The 16,972-nt window shown below is 42.1% G+C and overlaps 2 protein-coding genes across 4 annotated transcripts; both read right to left on the bottom strand.

Annotated features, from left to right (window-relative positions):
* Positions 1-123: 123 nt before the first annotated feature.
* Positions 124-6,204, bottom strand: RB195_019061 (uncharacterized protein; the record flags this gene model as incomplete). Of its 2 annotated transcripts, XM_064186748.1 has the most annotated exons (9): positions 124-174; positions 229-368; positions 466-535; positions 1,527-1,625; positions 2,414-2,560; positions 2,618-2,727; positions 5,986-5,991; positions 6,050-6,094; positions 6,153-6,204. In XM_064186748.1, the coding sequence occupies 9 exons, from the start codon at positions 6,202-6,204 to the stop codon at positions 124-126; spliced, it is 720 nt and encodes a 239-aa protein (XP_064042629.1). The 2 variants fall into 2 exon arrangements, with proteins under 2 accessions (XP_064042629.1, XP_013303698.2); XM_013448244.2 differs by lacking the exons at positions 5,986-5,991; positions 6,050-6,094; positions 6,153-6,204 and adding an exon at positions 3,091-3,226.
* Positions 6,205-13,396: 7,192 nt separating this feature from the next.
* RB195_019060 (uncharacterized protein) lies at positions 13,397-16,846 on the bottom strand (the record flags this gene model as incomplete). 2 transcript variants are annotated; one of them, XM_064186747.1, is made up of 3 exons in its annotated part: positions 13,397-13,507; positions 16,574-16,702; positions 16,762-16,764. In XM_064186747.1, 3 exons carry the CDS (start codon positions 16,762-16,764, stop codon positions 13,397-13,399), a joined length of 243 nt encoding a protein of 80 aa, XP_064042628.1. The 2 variants fall into 2 exon arrangements, with proteins under 2 accessions (XP_064042628.1, XP_013303697.1); XM_013448243.2 differs by having other exon boundaries at positions 16,574-16,846.
* Between the last annotated feature and the right edge of the window lie 126 nt (positions 16,847-16,972).

The following is a 16,972-nucleotide window of genomic DNA, read 5'->3' as shown; positions in this document are numbered from 1 at the left end:
TACGTGTAATTCTGGGAGAGAAGGAAATACACATCATACTCTACTAATATTCCATGTTGATTTCTCTCGTAGTGCTAAAGTTCAGAACATTTGCCCACCTTCTGGGTGGAAGATCACTGCAAGCTACACTTGAAATCCAGCACTTTTGAAGGCTGTTACCACTCCTGCGTAGACCTTAAATGCAGAGTGCACCATTTGAAGTGTTACGCACATACATAGAAAACTCACCTCTTCGGGGTTCTTATCGCTGGGTACTTCTTTCACAAGTCCTAACTTTTCATAGTGCTGAATTATTGGAAGTGTTTGATTATTATATGTTTCTATTCGTTTTCGTAAAGATTCTTCGTTATCGTCTGTGCGACCTTGTCCTGTGAATAAAATAATTCGTCAATGAGCAGTTATCATAGATTAAAGACAGTGCTGAAAAACGCCTTGCATTTGAATGAACAATCCTGTGCAGCTTACCTCTCTGCAAACATCGAGAGATACAAACATCCACTGGGCAAGACAAGAACAGAACAAACTTGACATCAACCTGAAAGAGGCCAATCCAGAGCAGCTTACGCTTGGATATAGGAGCAGAATTGCTACCTCATGGTTATTACCCATGATTTGAAGATTTCTTCCTTACATAATTGCAAGCAACAGTCAAATGGTTTAAAGGTGGGGGCAACATGCAAAACTAACATTTGTTTAAATGGTGCGCACGTCTTACATTTCCTTTGGCACTCACTTTCTTCATCTTCACAGCGGGACCTGCCAGTAAGCTGTTCTTAATGCTGTTGTGTTTTGTGTTTGCAGCTTTACTTCAGCATGGTTAAATTTACCAACTACATCTTGGTTTCTAGTTAATGTCCTGATGAAATTGATCCCATATAATCTTCGAAGGCGCAAGTATGTTCAAAACCCTAGATATAACCAAAACTAATGTGTCTCAGAGTGAAACTATGAAAGAACTATGACCTCCATAACCTTGGTTAACTAGGGTTTGTGGATAAGTACTGCAGCAGCAAATTTTATCCATTTGGAAAGTCGAATGATCGGAGAACATACTTTCGGATAAATTAGTCGAGTGTTCTAACAGCGTCAAATGCCAGAATATTCGAAATCCCCTCCCACACCTCATTGTCCACAGCACTATACATGGTTTGATCCCTAATATTTGTGGGCACCAAGGTGGTGCTTGTTCGTACTATGCTTACTGTCCATATTCAAGAAAGCAACATAGGAAAAAGGTTTTTTTCATTATGCTCATATTCCAAAAATAACGCATTCCGACCGAACAGTTGTGATCGACAGTGCAATTATGCGAATGATTATGGTTAAACAGAGTTAAACGGTTTCTAATAGTGTTATTTCGTCTAGAGCCTCAGTAGCTGCGTTCATAATAACGAAAGGAGAATGTTGTGGTGCGAAAAGCGGGGAACCACCGACCGTTGCATTTGCAACTGAATACATCACATGGCTTGCTCTTCTGTTTCTAAACTATTCCACCATTTTTATCTACATCATAAACAACCAGCTACCTTCTCTTTCATCTGCTGTTCCCATCCTTCTAGGTTGTTCTGGTTGCGAGGAAATCCATCAACGAGAAAACCTCGAGCATCATTCGCTGCGTCCATAGCCTGGAGAATGATATTGAACAACAACTAATTGGTTTCCTTTCCTCCTCAGTTTTCTTCGCTATTGCTCAAATCTCTTTTATTCTTGAAGGTATGCATATGTGGGCCGGGATATGAAAGCGCGAGCCATCCATTTTCGTTACCAACAAAACTGTATATTGTATGTCCAACAACTCCACTGACTGCACTACATTGTCTTAACTTCCTCCTATTTGCTCGTAGCTGATTTAGACACCATCTTACATTGAAAAGGCGAGATATAGAACAAAGCGTAAGCTCTGTTCGCGTTTAAATCGCTAACAAGAATAAGCCCGACTGCAATGAAACCTTTCTCAAACTTCCTCTGCTCGAAACATATCCTCTTCCCTCTGTACCGCACATTAAGGGTGCACCGCATTTATCTGGCTTAACAAATTTGGACACCAAGTATACCTTAGAGCAGTGAACATGCAATCTTGATGGCGCCATAAAGATGAAACCTGTTAGGTTAGCAAACCTTGCCTAATCCTGCTGCTAAATGGACGTACGAAACGGTAAGAGATTTTTCGGAGACACATAGCACGTCTGTTCCTTATAACTTGTCGAACACCTGCGACTGACCTTGCGACAATTAAAATTAGAAATTTGCTGAAAATATTGGGGTGGTGCTGGGAACGAACAAGTAGATATACATCGCGGCTTTCTCCAATAGGTATTTGCCACGAGTTCGTTCTCTCTCGGAAACGAGTGCATTCATCAAGAGAAATTTTCCGGTTTGGATCTTGTAAATTGAAAGTGATACGAGGGCTTACATTTTCAAGAAGTTTGCAGGTGATTTCAACAGGTACAATCGTTCCGTTCTTGATGTGATTTTCTATCAGTTGCCCGAATTGTGACCCTTCGCGTTGTCTCTCAGCACGCAAGAGATCTCCTGCCGACAAATGCATGAAGCCAATATTCTGAAGCATGCATAAAGAAAGATTTCTACGTAGACACAACAAGCATGAGTATTTCACCTCTTGGATTTTCACACACTGTGTCCCCTTTCCCGAACCCGGGGGCCCTAGAACGAAGACAACGTTGTACAACTTCTTGTTTGAAACCATTGGTAACACGCGACCAATTGCTAGAGAAAAAATGAAACAATCAATCTGTTGTAGAATATTTTTCTAGAAAAGAATGTTATATGATTCTCCGCAATGTATTTGCTTCACATGGGCCGCATTATTACCATTGTACGTGTCTACTACATGGACTGAACGCTATAGTCAGGTCAAAACGAAATTAAGCACAGACTATTGCCTAAGCGCTGCCCTCGAAGCGGTGGGTGGAGACGGCGGTTGGAATCCAGATGGACATTCGCGAACTGCAGCGAAAATCGGTTGTAGAAGGGGTCCTCACTCGATCCTAACCACTACGCTCCACCGCTTTGCCGCTTTCGCAACTGTCCATGCTACATGTCGTTTTGACCCAACTATATTTATGGTACCTGGCAAGCAGCGGCCGTAATGCGACGAACAACGGATAGAAAATTGTCGCAAAGAAAGCCTCTGTGAAGCAAAACAGACCGAGATATTCAGAATTTTATGTGTATTCCCTAAAGAAGTTTCCGATTTCTTCAACATTCAAACTGGCAGTTCAATAGTACGATAACTTATAAAGCTCAATGTCAAATATCAAATGACTGACAATATTAAAATCGTGGATAACCATTACCTTAAATAGTCAACATGATTAAAACGTTCGTAGTTATTCAACACTCTTCATTACTCTCAAAATCAAGAGCCCAAATACCGTGTAGTCTTTAGAAGTGTCTGCGAACGTGATCAAAAGCATGCCATAATCACCTACGAGAGATGAGCGAACAAATACTCTATAGCTGAGTCATAAACAAAATAAGGGTGTAAATACATGATGGATACGAGAAGAATGGAGATAAATGAATTTTCTGAAGGCAGCTTAGCACGAAATTGACGATTTCCGAATCTCTCGATGAAAAGATAGGGTTGGGAGTGTAGATACAGAACGTGAGCCCAAACACGCTCAATTCTTCCTAACTGTTGTGGAAACTTGTCCTTTCCTGAACATAGTAACAAGGTGCCTCGTCGGAAAATTCGACCCTAGGACCATTTCTCATGTCTCATTTTCCTTTGCAGTGGGATCCCAACATAGTCAATTTCTGTCTTTAGATTAATGCTCCTGAAGAATGTCACCTACTTGCAGAAGTAGGCTACCTTTACAAACTACACATTAGAAGACAAAATGCTGCAGTCTGCATTTATTATTTGGTTCTTAAATCTTTATGCTAGTGAACGCAAAACAAAAAATCAAAAACAAGATTGTTCATTAGTGGACTGAACGAAGGCTAGCAGTGAGTGACAAAAGTAGTGCTGACAAGACTTCGCATACTTCTTTCACTGTGAGGAAGAAAAGTCCAAATGGAACAAGCGGCACTATAACCGCAAAGGGTGTTCACATGGCCATGAATTCATTTTTTTTAGATTATGACAAGATAAAATACAATACTATACTAAGAGCCAGAGGTACTACAATAACTCGTAGTCTCATTGATTTTGTTCCACAAGTCTTCGTCTGGATCCGAAAATGTCTAGAGGTTTTCAAAGAAAGCAAAAAAAGCAGATCGATGAAAATAATGAGTAGGAATGAATTCGCAGTGCAGTACATTCACAATACAGTTGCAGTGCGACAGTACTGTGATTGTGTTGCACACGAACTGCATTCAAACAATACTATCTCGCTCGATACTACCGAAGATTCCAGAAACGGAAGAAAGAAAGGACTTCGACTATGGCACTTCTCGCATTCCATTTGTTAGCAGCATAAAAGCAGTCCAGTAAAGTCCGCATTTCAGGAGTCCTTTCCAAGAACAAAGCGCCAAATTTATGCATAGTTTTATACGCTTAGATTAGATGGTTGAAAAATGTGAAAAATTAAGATCTCTTCTTAATAGTCGGAAGAATTTCGTTTTTACAACAGTAACATATGTTTCTTCAACTAATATTATAAAGGAACTCCCTCATTGCTTCTACAAGACATACAACTTCATCGAAAAGGTAACCTGACGTACACAGGCATTTCCGTAACTTTGTGCGTTACTCATAACATAAACGTGACAAGTAGCGATATAGAGCACGTTTAAGATGTTGTCCTGCACAGCTAGGTATTTATTCACATTAATTAGGAACTGAGTATCACGATTCTGCTATCTTGTCTTAATTTTAAGATATACATGTACTCTATCCTCGTTATTTTTGTTTTCATATGTTCTCGTATTTGGGATTCTTTGCAGAATTCTAGCTGCACCGAGAGAAACAAACGTATGTGTGAGAATAAGTCGCATTGAAAAACCTTTTTCTAGCAGGTTATGAACTTTGTTATGGTAACTCGTGATAGTGGTCAGCTGCAGATACTGGCAGCACACGCGTTCATAAGCCTCCAACGATTCTAAATTAAAGTCGCATAGGCGCATCCTCATACGAATGAGTCAGCGCCGTACATTTTTTCTTTTATCCCTTATATTTGGTATTCCCACCATGTCTTGTTTTTTCTCCCCGCGAGTAATATAATAAGAAATGCTTGAGCACGTATGATAGTGTCTTCAGAACGGGATCACAAACATGCAACGATTTTTTCTTAAAGGCAGCGTATCACAGAACTGTCGATGTTTTGCAAATGAAGTTTGGTGTGTGAATTACGAGTAAGAGCTTCTCCCGCTCGACTTTCCCAAATTGTCTTGAAAATAGCGTTTGTTCCTAAAAAGTATGTTAGAACGCGTCACCTTTGTACACGCTCCGGTTCTCTAAGCAGGCTATTTATTGATTTTATGTGAATAGGAACTGAGGAGGCTTCATTGATTTTCGATCGCTCGCTCGTAGATGCGTGCATAAGTGTATCTTATCTCGTATAAACTACGCCGCCCTTAATGTTGCGATTTCGCGAATCACATGCACAGTACGAAATCCAAAAAAACATGAACAAAGAATAATATTGTTCGAGAAACCGAAGAATAATGTTACGCCGTAAACTTTTCGGAATACGATTACTCCGGAAAATTAACGGCAGAAATTCTTATTTGGTCGTGGTCACACAACATACATTTTGCACGCCTTCATCATTTGCATGATATTCTCGATGAGTTTCACGAAACAGTAATGTCACACTGCGTAGGATGAATGTTAAAGCATTGCGTGCTGAACAGACCGCATCAAATAAGTATGAAATCTGCACACAATAAAAAGTTATCTTGTAGCAGCTTAGAATAATTTCATGTCTGTGAGCAATTTTATGCTTCACAAACATTCTAGAGTAATGCTTAAGAATGAGTTATAAAATGTAGCATTTGGCGTAACTGGCACAAACTGACTCGACCCTATCGTGAGATCAGAGGAGTGACGAGCGAGAGATTGCGTGAATGGAGAGGAGTGCACGTATCAGCGATTCTCCGCTACAGGTCGAGCACAAAAGAGCAGAACCTATTGAAACAATCGTATCAGTTAGCTTTGAAAAACTATCAAACGACGACAACATTACTCAAGACACATGAGGAACTTCTGGATGTTTGAATTGGGTGGATCCCTGACATCTTCTGTTCAATCTAGGCATGGTGGTAGACACAAATAGCAAAGTTTGAATAATAGTGAACAATTCCTAAAGTATAACGTAATAACATATCTGATCCTTTGGAAAATGCGGAAAGATCAAAACCCTCAAACTGCTCACTTTGAAACGCCAACCGCACTAGCACTTACAAAACCGCCCCGTCGATAGAAACGCGGATTGGCGGCCCAGAATCGCGTTCATCAGCTGACCAGATATTGTAAAAGAGATAGTCGAATCATTGTCAACACACGTTATCAGATCAGCTACCCTTTTGCTATTCTATTCATATACACTTTTCAGGCCTGAAAATTCTAATTAACTTCAAGCTTCTCTGATCTGCTGAGACGGAAGCTTAACGAAAAGATACGGCAAGATCCGAAAGCGGAATTTGTATGTGGAAGAAAAGAAGGATGGTAGATGTGATAACGCAAGTCGATAATGATCGTTTACAATATCTGGTCGACATATGACATACGACATGATGAACACGGCCCTGTGCCACCAATCCGCGCTTCTCGTCAGCAATTTTGTCGGCGCCTGTGCTGCTGACGTTTCAAAGTGTCAGTGCAGAACACCTGCTTATAAATAGGATTCATCCAATAACCGTTTGATTGGACGATCAACCCAGCACATCAGTGGTCGCACTATGAAATACCGTCTGCACGAGATAAGAAGAGCACGGCTAGGAAATGAGGGTAGGATAACGAGGTGAAAGAAATAGGTTAGGTTAGATGAGCTGAACAATATCTCACTTCCCAGAACATTCATAAATGCAGAGTTGAAATGATTCAGATTCACCGAACTGATTACTTTATCCGATGAAGCAGCCGCTTACGTATGATTAGCGATGAAATTAGGAGAATAGTTATGAGATTATTCGTCGAAGCAACATCTTACATCTTTGACAAACTCCCGTCTACGGTTCTTCACTTCTTCACTCCTACAGGCGTAAAGAGTCCTTCTTTACGTGAACTGATCAATCGCCATCCCCGCATCCGATTATTTAATTTGTGAGTAGCTCGCCCCTTCACTGTGATTTCTGCGAACTGCTTGCCAAGACATCTACCACCAAAGAGACTTCATCGAAAATTTCCCCGAGCACTGCTTCTGAAGGCAACCCCGCAGAAGAACAAGTTAGAAAGCCTAGAAATTCTAAAACAGTATTTCTCTCAACTCATGTTTTCGAGGCCTCGGGTTTCTTTAAACAATTACACCATTTGCGTAAAAGCAGCACCGCTCCTTAGCCAGACTTGTCATGTTCAAAAGATGAGATAGCGAAGCATAGCACAAAAGCAGCAGCAAGCTCATGTAAGAGAAATCGTAGAGATAAAAAACGTTTCCTGAAAGGAAGTTCTAAGCGACTCTTACGATATTTAGAGCACACTTTTGGAATCAAACAGACTTCACAAAACATGAAAACCTGGCAAACCTTAAAAATGAATACTACGTGAAATCTTGCCTTTCCCTCTGAGCCATTCACTGTTACCACAGGGCAATGTAGTTTATTGTTCCAAATTTTGTTGTAGTTGTGCTTTTAAAGAGGGGATTTCTTAAAATTCTCCACTTCTATACTCAGCATCTCATAGGACTTAGAAGCAACATAAACAATAGCAGAAAAACAATAACACTTAGAATCTTACACACGGAGAAGGATACAGTTTCGGCCGAAATTTTAATGACATGAGTGCTGTTTATGCTCATCATTTCCGCCAATTCTCGAACGTGCTAGTTTTTGTTGGCCTTATGATTTTTCTTTTCTTTCTATTTTTTTTTCTCAATTTTGGGTTGATTTCCTCCGGCTGTCGCGATATAGCTACTCCTATCGCAGGAGCTAGAAATCCGCAACGTTGTAACGATTTCTGGATCTCGTGAACGCCCTCAGGGCTTCCTCAAGGTGGATGGTTCCGGGTGAATTCCGAGGTCCGACAATCTCGGGGATCCCCCACCCTGGCATTGCCGTCGGCAGTCTTGGAGGACCAGATGTCGCATGATGGCGCTTCACAGTGATTGTCCAAAAACCGCTGTTTCTTATATCACACATGATATAAGAAACAACGATTTTTGACAATCACTGTAAAGAGATGACCTAAGGTTAAACATGATAAAAAGAACACTTCTGCCAGGTTCCAAGAGGGGACATCTCAACTCACTTAATGGACCCATCGACCATCAATCCACTCCAAGGTTCACGACTTTTGCGAAGGTTGCGAAGAAATCGCGCACTTCATTAGTGGGCACAATAGGTTTCACAACCATCGCTATTATACCAGATGTCAAATACAAACTCAACAGTTGGCTTCTCCGGCGGCACGAGCACGGCGGACACATCAGATTTTGAGAGCTGGATGTATCAACAAGCGCTTCCGGACAAGCACTCGATTCACTCACTTCTCGGCACAATCCATCAGCAAAATTATTCAACAGTGTTTAACTTTAAGATTCGTGATAGGGACCCATTTTCGTGCGGATGTGCAAAAATGCAGCTTGCCACCGAAACGATGTGTGATCGAAAAAAATTAAAGAACTTGTGCTTAAAACTTTCATACAACCACTCAATCTATGTCGCAACATAAATCAAAATTCCCTTATTTGAGTGCAGCAGCAACCAAAGGATCAGATTTAAATTATGAGGATGATCACATCGAGATGAACAAGATAATGCGAATGGTACACGTCGGAATATACGCACACCTTAATCCTATTCTGTAGACTTTTTCTTGGGTCAGTCTATAGAATAAAACCTCGAGGCAGTCCAAAGCTGCTCTAATCAAACTGCACTTAGAACACAAAAACCGTTCTTTCTGCAAAGGTTCTTGAGACATCCAGGTTTACATTTTTGAGACATAAGTCTTTAGCAAGGATTTCATAAAGCAAATTACAGTGATTAAGAGCAGAGAAACGGTTTTTGCGGGGTGCAGGACAAGAAGTACCCGCGAAAACAGGCTGATCGCTCCTGTCCTCCCTTCAGCACCGCGCGCCTCCGCTTAATTACGGCTGCCGCTCCACCATCTGGACATCCTCGGTCTCATCTAAATCTACTTAAACTGCTGCGCGATCGGTCGCTTCGGTCCGCTGCCACTTCTGCCAAATAGGCGGCCCTTCACAAGCGTGAGGGCCTTTAGTGTTAAAGGCATCACCCCACGAATCTGGAGTGGTACGGATTTCCGGTGGAGTATTCGTATACGGGGTCGTAGATTATGGGGAGGGGGGTGATTCCATTCATTTCTTCCTAATTGCCGTAGAAAACGGCCTGGAAGATACGGCTTCGAGCGTTCCGGCGCACTATTTCCCACGAGGAGTTCGATAGGAGCGCGCCAGCCGAGTGCAGCGCCGCATCTTCCGGGCCGTTTTTCACGGCAATTAAGAAGAAATGGACGGAATCACACCTCTCTCCATAATCTACTATCCCGTATACGAATACTCCACTGAACCTGAAATCCGTACCACATCAGATTCGTGTGGTGATGCCTTTAAAAGGCACTCGTAGCTATTCGACCGGAGGTAAACAGGTGGAAGTGATAACTTCTGCTTTCGCTACACCTGCTACATCGCCTATTCTAACTTTAAGTGACTGCTAACTAAACTAAGTTATTCCTAGATATGTATTCTAGGTTGTGACCTCTTTCTCACCTGAATAGTCTTTATTTCTTAACATATGCACGGAGTTGTTTTTGGAAGGAACGTTAATGATTCGTGGCTTCTGCAACTCACGGTTGGCACAATCCTGTCTGTTAACGCATTCTTTATGTAGTTGAAGATTGGGTTTCTTTTACGAGTTGTTGCCATATGCACACACATTTTCACTGTTTGTCCCTACCATTTGAAGATTGCACTCCACCTTAATCTGCTGAAATCATTCCATCTCTACTCTGAACTGCCCAGTATTGCTTTTCAAATAATCCTTTTTAATTACTGGCCTGTCGAAGGTACGGGTTTCGGAGAACATGCTGTTTCACTGGAATAATGATTTGCAATTATTCGAAGTAAGGATTTCGTGGAACTAGTAAAGGTTTTTGTCAATTAAAACGTTTCTTTAACGTCCATCTACGTTCATATTTCTTTTTACTCCATCCGCTTTGGCTTATACTTTATTTTGTGTATTATAAGAGTGTCAACTTGCTAAATGCATGGTTATCGTTACTGAAAGTCTCTTTATTTCAGAGTCGCATAGTTCAAAGTCGTGCCTTCGGCAATTCAACAATTAAAAACGATTATTTGAAAAGAAATGCTGGGCAGTTCAGAGAAATGGAATGATTTCAGCAACCAAAAAGGAGAGTATGGTGGAATGCAACCTCTAAAGGGAAGAGATAAACATCAGTGAAAATGTGTGTGCATATGGCAACAACTCACAAAAGAAACCCAATCTTCAACTACATAAAGAATGCGTTAACAGACAGGATTGTGCCAGCCGTGAGTTGCAGAAGCTACGGATCATTGACGTTCCTTCCAAAAACAACTCCGTGCACATGTCAGGGAGACGCAGCACAAAAGGAGCAATCAGGCTACTGTAGCGATTATGACGGTATCAGGAGCCGAGCGGTGCAGGTAGCGACGCTCATTAGCCTCCTGGATACTAGGCGGTAAGGGTACCTTTCGACTGTTCCTCGTGTGCCTGCAGCAGCAATCGCTGCTACGTTTATATTCGTAATCACGTTTATATTCGTAATCTACACCCCAATATTTTCTCGCAGAAATCTAAACATCGTCAGTTTCGTGATACGTAATAGTATGGGTTACTTCTGCACCTGTTTGAGTAGAATTTGAAATTTTTGAACTCTTGTCTTTTTCTTCCATGTTATCTTTAACGTCACTCACAAAAGATGGATGTTGGAGCGCGCCGCAACTGTGCACGCGCCGCATCCATGAACGAGCTGTCGAGAATCAATTAGGTCTCCTCAGTAGCCTATTCATGTAAAAACAATGGATAGGCTGCTGAGGGAGTGTGCCCAAGGGTGGCACGTTCTAAATACCTCGTAGAAACCAAAACGGTTCCTACGCCGTTTTTAGGTTTCCTGCAGAGTTCACGCGGGCGGCGAGGTTCCATGGCTCTGTGCTTCGATGGTTATTGAACGTTCACCGTGAGGATGACGGCCGATCAAGCCGCAATCGAAAAAGGCGGTTGGACGAGTCAGCAGCTGTTATTGATGCGTTCAATGGGTCAGCGGGAGGTGATTGGGACAGGAAGTGACAATTGGAAACACAAAGATACTTGTAAAGGGGAAGAGTGTAGTCTGCAGTTGAGGTATCTGCCGTATAAAATGTCCTTATTACAAGTGAATAGGTCCACGCATTGTGGTAGTTTGTGGTTAGTCGTGCAACGCCCGTGAAATATTGAAATATTTGCATCGACACTCTGAAACGCCAACCGCACAGCAGCCACATAGTGAGAGGAGCCGGTCGGCGGCTCAGAGACGCCTTCATCAGGGAATATCGACCAGATATTGTAGAGGAGATCGGATCATAGTCGCCTATTGAAGGTACTTGAGGTGGATCTTCTCCCGCGAGCATAGGAACCAGCGATTTTCGTTGCGCGGTGATAGCCGCCGACGCGGCAGTGAACTCTGTGGTCAGCCTCAGAGGGAATTAAGAGGCCATGCTCACGTGGGTAATCTATAGCCCGCACACTTTTGCATCAGGTCTAAGTACCTATAGAAGGAAAAGGTTGATTTGATGAGAGTCTACAAAGCAAATTAATCTATAGAGACTACCACGCTATCAATTCAGTCGGTGTCCCGTCCACTGTTACAATGCAGTACGCAGAACGTTTGCCATACCGTGCCATCCCATCATGATTGCCATAATGCGTGATGGCTGGAACGTACCCGAACGAAATCTAGCGAAGACTGTAGTCACAGGTGGATTAATCAGATTTCCCCGAAGACTCCTTTCATATCTTTTATCTATCATTCGCAGGCTGGATCGGATTTATCCCTGTTACTTGCAGGCTCCCTTGTTTATGCTGAAAGCAGCTTTCGAAGGTTTAGTAACGTTAACCACGCTTCCGTATTACGAAAGAAGCCATTACGCAGCTTGGTAAGGAAATATTTAGTAACATCTTCGCAATAAAATCTTCGCACCTTTACTTAGTGGCACAGTATTTCTTGGTGATGAAGTACTCTAACAGCTCCGACAAACATTTGAAATTGATTCTGCTTGAAATGTGTCGAAAGTCAGCAATACAACTTGACAGCAGTTTCTTCCTTCCGTATACACACTGATGATCGCGCGTTCTTTAATTTTCGTAAGGCGTGGGACCAAAGCATTATTGCTAGGTTCGTAAAACCCTAATGTCTAGGTGGTGCCCTCAATTCGTAAAAGAAAAAAGACAAACATTATTTCGAAACTCGAAAATACTGCAAATGCGACTGCTATTGGTGCTACGACATCACTGCCGCACGAATAGACTAGTGTAGAGACGTAGCAGGGAAAAGATTGCAGTTCCAAATTATACAACGCGCCACGTTTGCAGGTTCAAGATAGTTACGGTGCAGATGGCGTGGACTGGATTGGAATCGACGTGGGACCATCGCGAGCTGCAAAGACGAGTCGTGCTAGACAGCATGGGGTTCCTCCTGGATCTTGACCGCTACGGTCCACCCAGCCGCTTTGAGGGCAGCCAATTCCAAAACTACACCAAGTTTCAGGTCGTTTTGACCCTACTGTGGGCATAATAAGGGTAGTAAAGTTAAACAGCATGCAACCTTCCAGAAACTTTAGTGAAACAGCCCTCAATTTTGGCTCATGTATCATTATTTTACCTTTGAGCGATTGTTCATGACCCATCCAAGATTGTTACATTTGACATTCTTTCAAACAAAGGGCATAACAGCTTTACGAAGCAAAAACTTCTACGGTTGCTTCCATTGACCGGAAGTAGAGTGCTGATCTATTTAGTTACTAGAACATATACACAGCCTAGCAAAAAAGATCTACACATCTACTCCATAGATAAAACAGTACAAAATTCCTTAATGTATCGAGACTAGACTCTACTTCACAAATCTCATATTCTATTCTATGTACATTTTCATTGATTAACCAGCACAACAGCCTTAATAATTCAGAATTCAAATGCACGCTTGTATAGCTACACAGTCTCAGGTGCCAAGGTTAGTAATAGAAAATACTAAAATGTTGAGATAATCTTCACAAACAATCGAAAACTTTACATCGCTCTAAAAACCGTCATCAGCTTCATCCTTCGATTTACTATTCGAATTTAACGTTGTTTGTTTCGAATTGGAGGCTAGGCTTTCTTCAATCTTCTGTATCTCCTCCACAGAAACCTGAAATGTGCATATGAAAACAAATTTTCATTGACTAATAAGAAGCACATATATTGCCAAAGACTATATACAATCTAATGACATTAATACGATGAGGGTTACATTAAAAAAAAAAAACTATAAATTTAAAGCTGTTGTAGGCGTTTTGACCTGGTTCATGTCAGAGTTAGGTTGGGTTAACAGGAAAAGAAAAAGCCAGAAAAAGAATGAATTGAAGTGGACTTGGGACAACACGTCCCTTCCGAAAATGAAGACTCTCCCAAACTTCACGTCACGCAAAAAACTGCACGTCAAACAAATAACACTTCATAAACAGCTTCCCAATGTTTCGATCGAAAAATTGTGAAGTATATAATTACGTTCTCACGTAATTTGCCAGGCAATTTTTTATTTTTAAGCACGAGTGAGATATCACATCGCAATGAAAGGGAATACAATTAACGAATATATTGTAGCAGCTCCGATATTGAATCCGAAAAATTCTCATGGGTTCTAATCTAACGCACCCAAATCGAACTGAGACCGTATAAAGGGAATCATAGCAGGAACTTCGACTGCCAGTACTTGACCGGTGTCTCTAACTTGCTGACCCTTTGTGACTTCACCCAGATTGCTGATTACCACTTGGCCGGAGCTTGCATCGAAGTCGAAGGAGGAATTCAGCGAATGACTCGCTTATCGTGGATTGCTGTAGAAGGAGCGACTTTGTCCCGAATGCGAAAGTCCAGTTAATATTGCGAAGCAGACGAATGTGAACAGCATTCATAAAGGCTAACGTAACGGCCCTCCTTAGGGGCCACCAACTTGCGAATACAAATCGAAAATGTGTGAATAAAAGTTATTGCATGCATGCTTAGTGATCGTGGACTGCTATGGAATCTAATTTCGGTTCTTTTTTTTTCTTTGGAAGTAACATATGATATGACTTAGTTAGATATTTCTCGTAAGCTTGTTCGGAGAAAAACGTAGTTGGGGATGGCGACTGATTGGCGCCCTTGTTTCTAGAAGTAGATAACTAAATCAGGCGGGGCCCTAAGACCTAGGCATTAGTCTTAGAGGATATATGACATGTAAGCTAAAGTTAATAAGAGAAAAAAAGTAAGACAGATAGTCCAGAAGTAAGGGCGCCACTGAGTGGATCCACAACTACATTTTACCTTTGTTTAGAAGATTTGGTAAAGTTAAAACAGTAGTAGTTCCAGCACTGCCTTCCTTTTCACTTAGTAGCTTCAACCTACATGTCGTGGATCCTCTAGGACTTGCATAGGTCTTAGGGCCCCGACTGACTCAGCCACTCGATTGTGCTCCGTGACCTGCTTCACGCTCCGAGTCCAGGTGCAGTACTGGCAGCCGAAGTTCCCGCCACGATTCCCTTTATATGGTCACACTTTGATTTGGGAGCGTTGGAGTGCCCCCAACGACATTTTACACGAAAAATGCTCCACTGTAACCCTTTACATAAGATCTTGCAATTGAGACATAATTTAGGACAACTATGAATATCAGAAACGTTCGCAACGTTTTGTGATTGAGTGCATAATCACAAAAGTAAACTTCACATACTGTACTAAGTCCCCTCGAATCTTAAGAAGAGAAGAGAATGTCGCAGACTCTCAAGCATTGCTCGCGCCTAACTAGAGTCTCTCAGGCACAGCTGTAAGGTACCAGAAGATTGCTGCAAGGTCATAACCATATCATCGCAAAACAACTAATGCCGCGGATCCTAGATAGTGGCGCCTTTTTCCTGTTCTTAATGCAACGGCATTGCAATGCAAAGAGATATAGGATGAAAGCTGGAGTCCTCCCCATCACTCCAAAAATGTCGCAAGGCACTCAATGGGACCCTTAATTCTTAATTAAATCAATCGGGGCATTAAGGCATTAGGGCCCAGAGTAAGACCAGAACACCCGAAGAACTTCCACCAGTATTCATCAACACCCTGTCGAGGCTCTTTACACGTTACCTGTCGGAATGCAAGGTTCCTAAACAGTGGAAGACCAGCAAGGCCGTGTTGTTGTATAAAAAGGGAGATCCACATGACCTTGGTAACTATCGCCCAATCTGCTTACTGTCCGTCATCTACAAGCTCTTTACAAGAGTGATCCTTAATAGGATTGAAAAAGTCGTGGATGAAGGACAGCCAACGAGGATGTAGTGAAGAAGACCAGGAATACTCAGCTCCGTACTCACCTCTTCAACACCACCGTACTTCCTGCTTTGACCCATGCTTCGGAAACCTGGGCATTTCGCAAGCAGGAAGAAAACGCGGTGAGCGTCACTGAACGCGCAATTGAGAGAGTGCTGCTAGGAGTATTCCGTTTCACGCAAGTGAGGAACGGGATTCGAAGTTCTCTCCTACGTCAGCGATCGAAGATTAGAGACGCCGCCGCGTGTGCCAAGCAAAGTAAAATAAGGTGGGCCGGACACGTGATGCGCTTTAACGACAACCGTTGGACCAGAGCAGTGAGCGACTGGATTCCCCGCGATATTAAGCGCACTACAGGAAGACCTCCGACCTGATGGTCAAATTTCTTCACAAAGTCCTCCAAAGAAAATTATGATGTTTTTCGTGTCCCACGCGAAAAGAAGAACCGCTGGGCGACTCACGCGACAAATGGAAGAATTACTGGCGCCCGCTCGACCAGTTCGAAGATCAACGGAAGTCAAGGTGATCAAGGCATAAGCCTTAGAAGATCTATGACATGTAAGCTAAAGTTACTGAGAGAAAAAGTAAGTTAGAGCGTCGAGAAATAAGGGCGCCACTGAGTGAACTGCCCCAACTACATTTCCCCCCGGCAAGTTTTGAAATACCAGATTCTCCGATAGATCTCTATCACCACAGATTTGGACTGAAGTAAATGAAATAAATGTGATTCGTTCAACAAAATGGAAACTAACGAGTTAAAACCGTTCACTGATATGTCGCACTTTCACTCACTAGTGAGCATTGATTACTGTGATCTTTGTGATTTAAAAAAAAAAAACACACACACACGAAGAAGCCGAAAGCTGGATTAAGAAAAAGGCTACGTTGAAGCAACGGATAAATTGACATCTAAACCAACCTGTTTATACATCATAGGAACACTTTCATCAATTTCTCCAGCTATTTCGACATTTTCTCCTCGAATCAAGAGAAACCCTTGATTGATGTCGCAGTAGTACTTGTCAACGAATGTACGCTCCACCACGTCCTCCAGAATGAGGTTTGCAAATTGATCTATTGATCTCAAGTAGCCTATCAATTTCCTACCATCCCGTAGCACAACCACTAGTTTTTTATCCAACTGCTCGAAAAGACTTATCGCACCAGGAAGGTAAGGATCAGGAAGATCCATCTGAAAGCGCATAGGTTTAGGTCTCCAGAACTATACTTCCAATCTGTTAGTAGAAAAGTCAATCGCAAACAAAGCAAGTCGTACTAAGATTCTGAATAAGCAGAAAAATCAGCATGGCAGTAAAGG

This window comes from Necator americanus, chromosome II (assembly GCF_031761385.1).
Source record: "Necator americanus strain Aroian chromosome II, whole genome shotgun sequence".
In the NCBI taxonomy this organism is placed as follows: Eukaryota; Metazoa; Nematoda; class Chromadorea; order Rhabditida; family Ancylostomatidae; genus Necator; species Necator americanus.
This window is presented reverse-complemented; position numbering and strand designations above follow the sequence as displayed.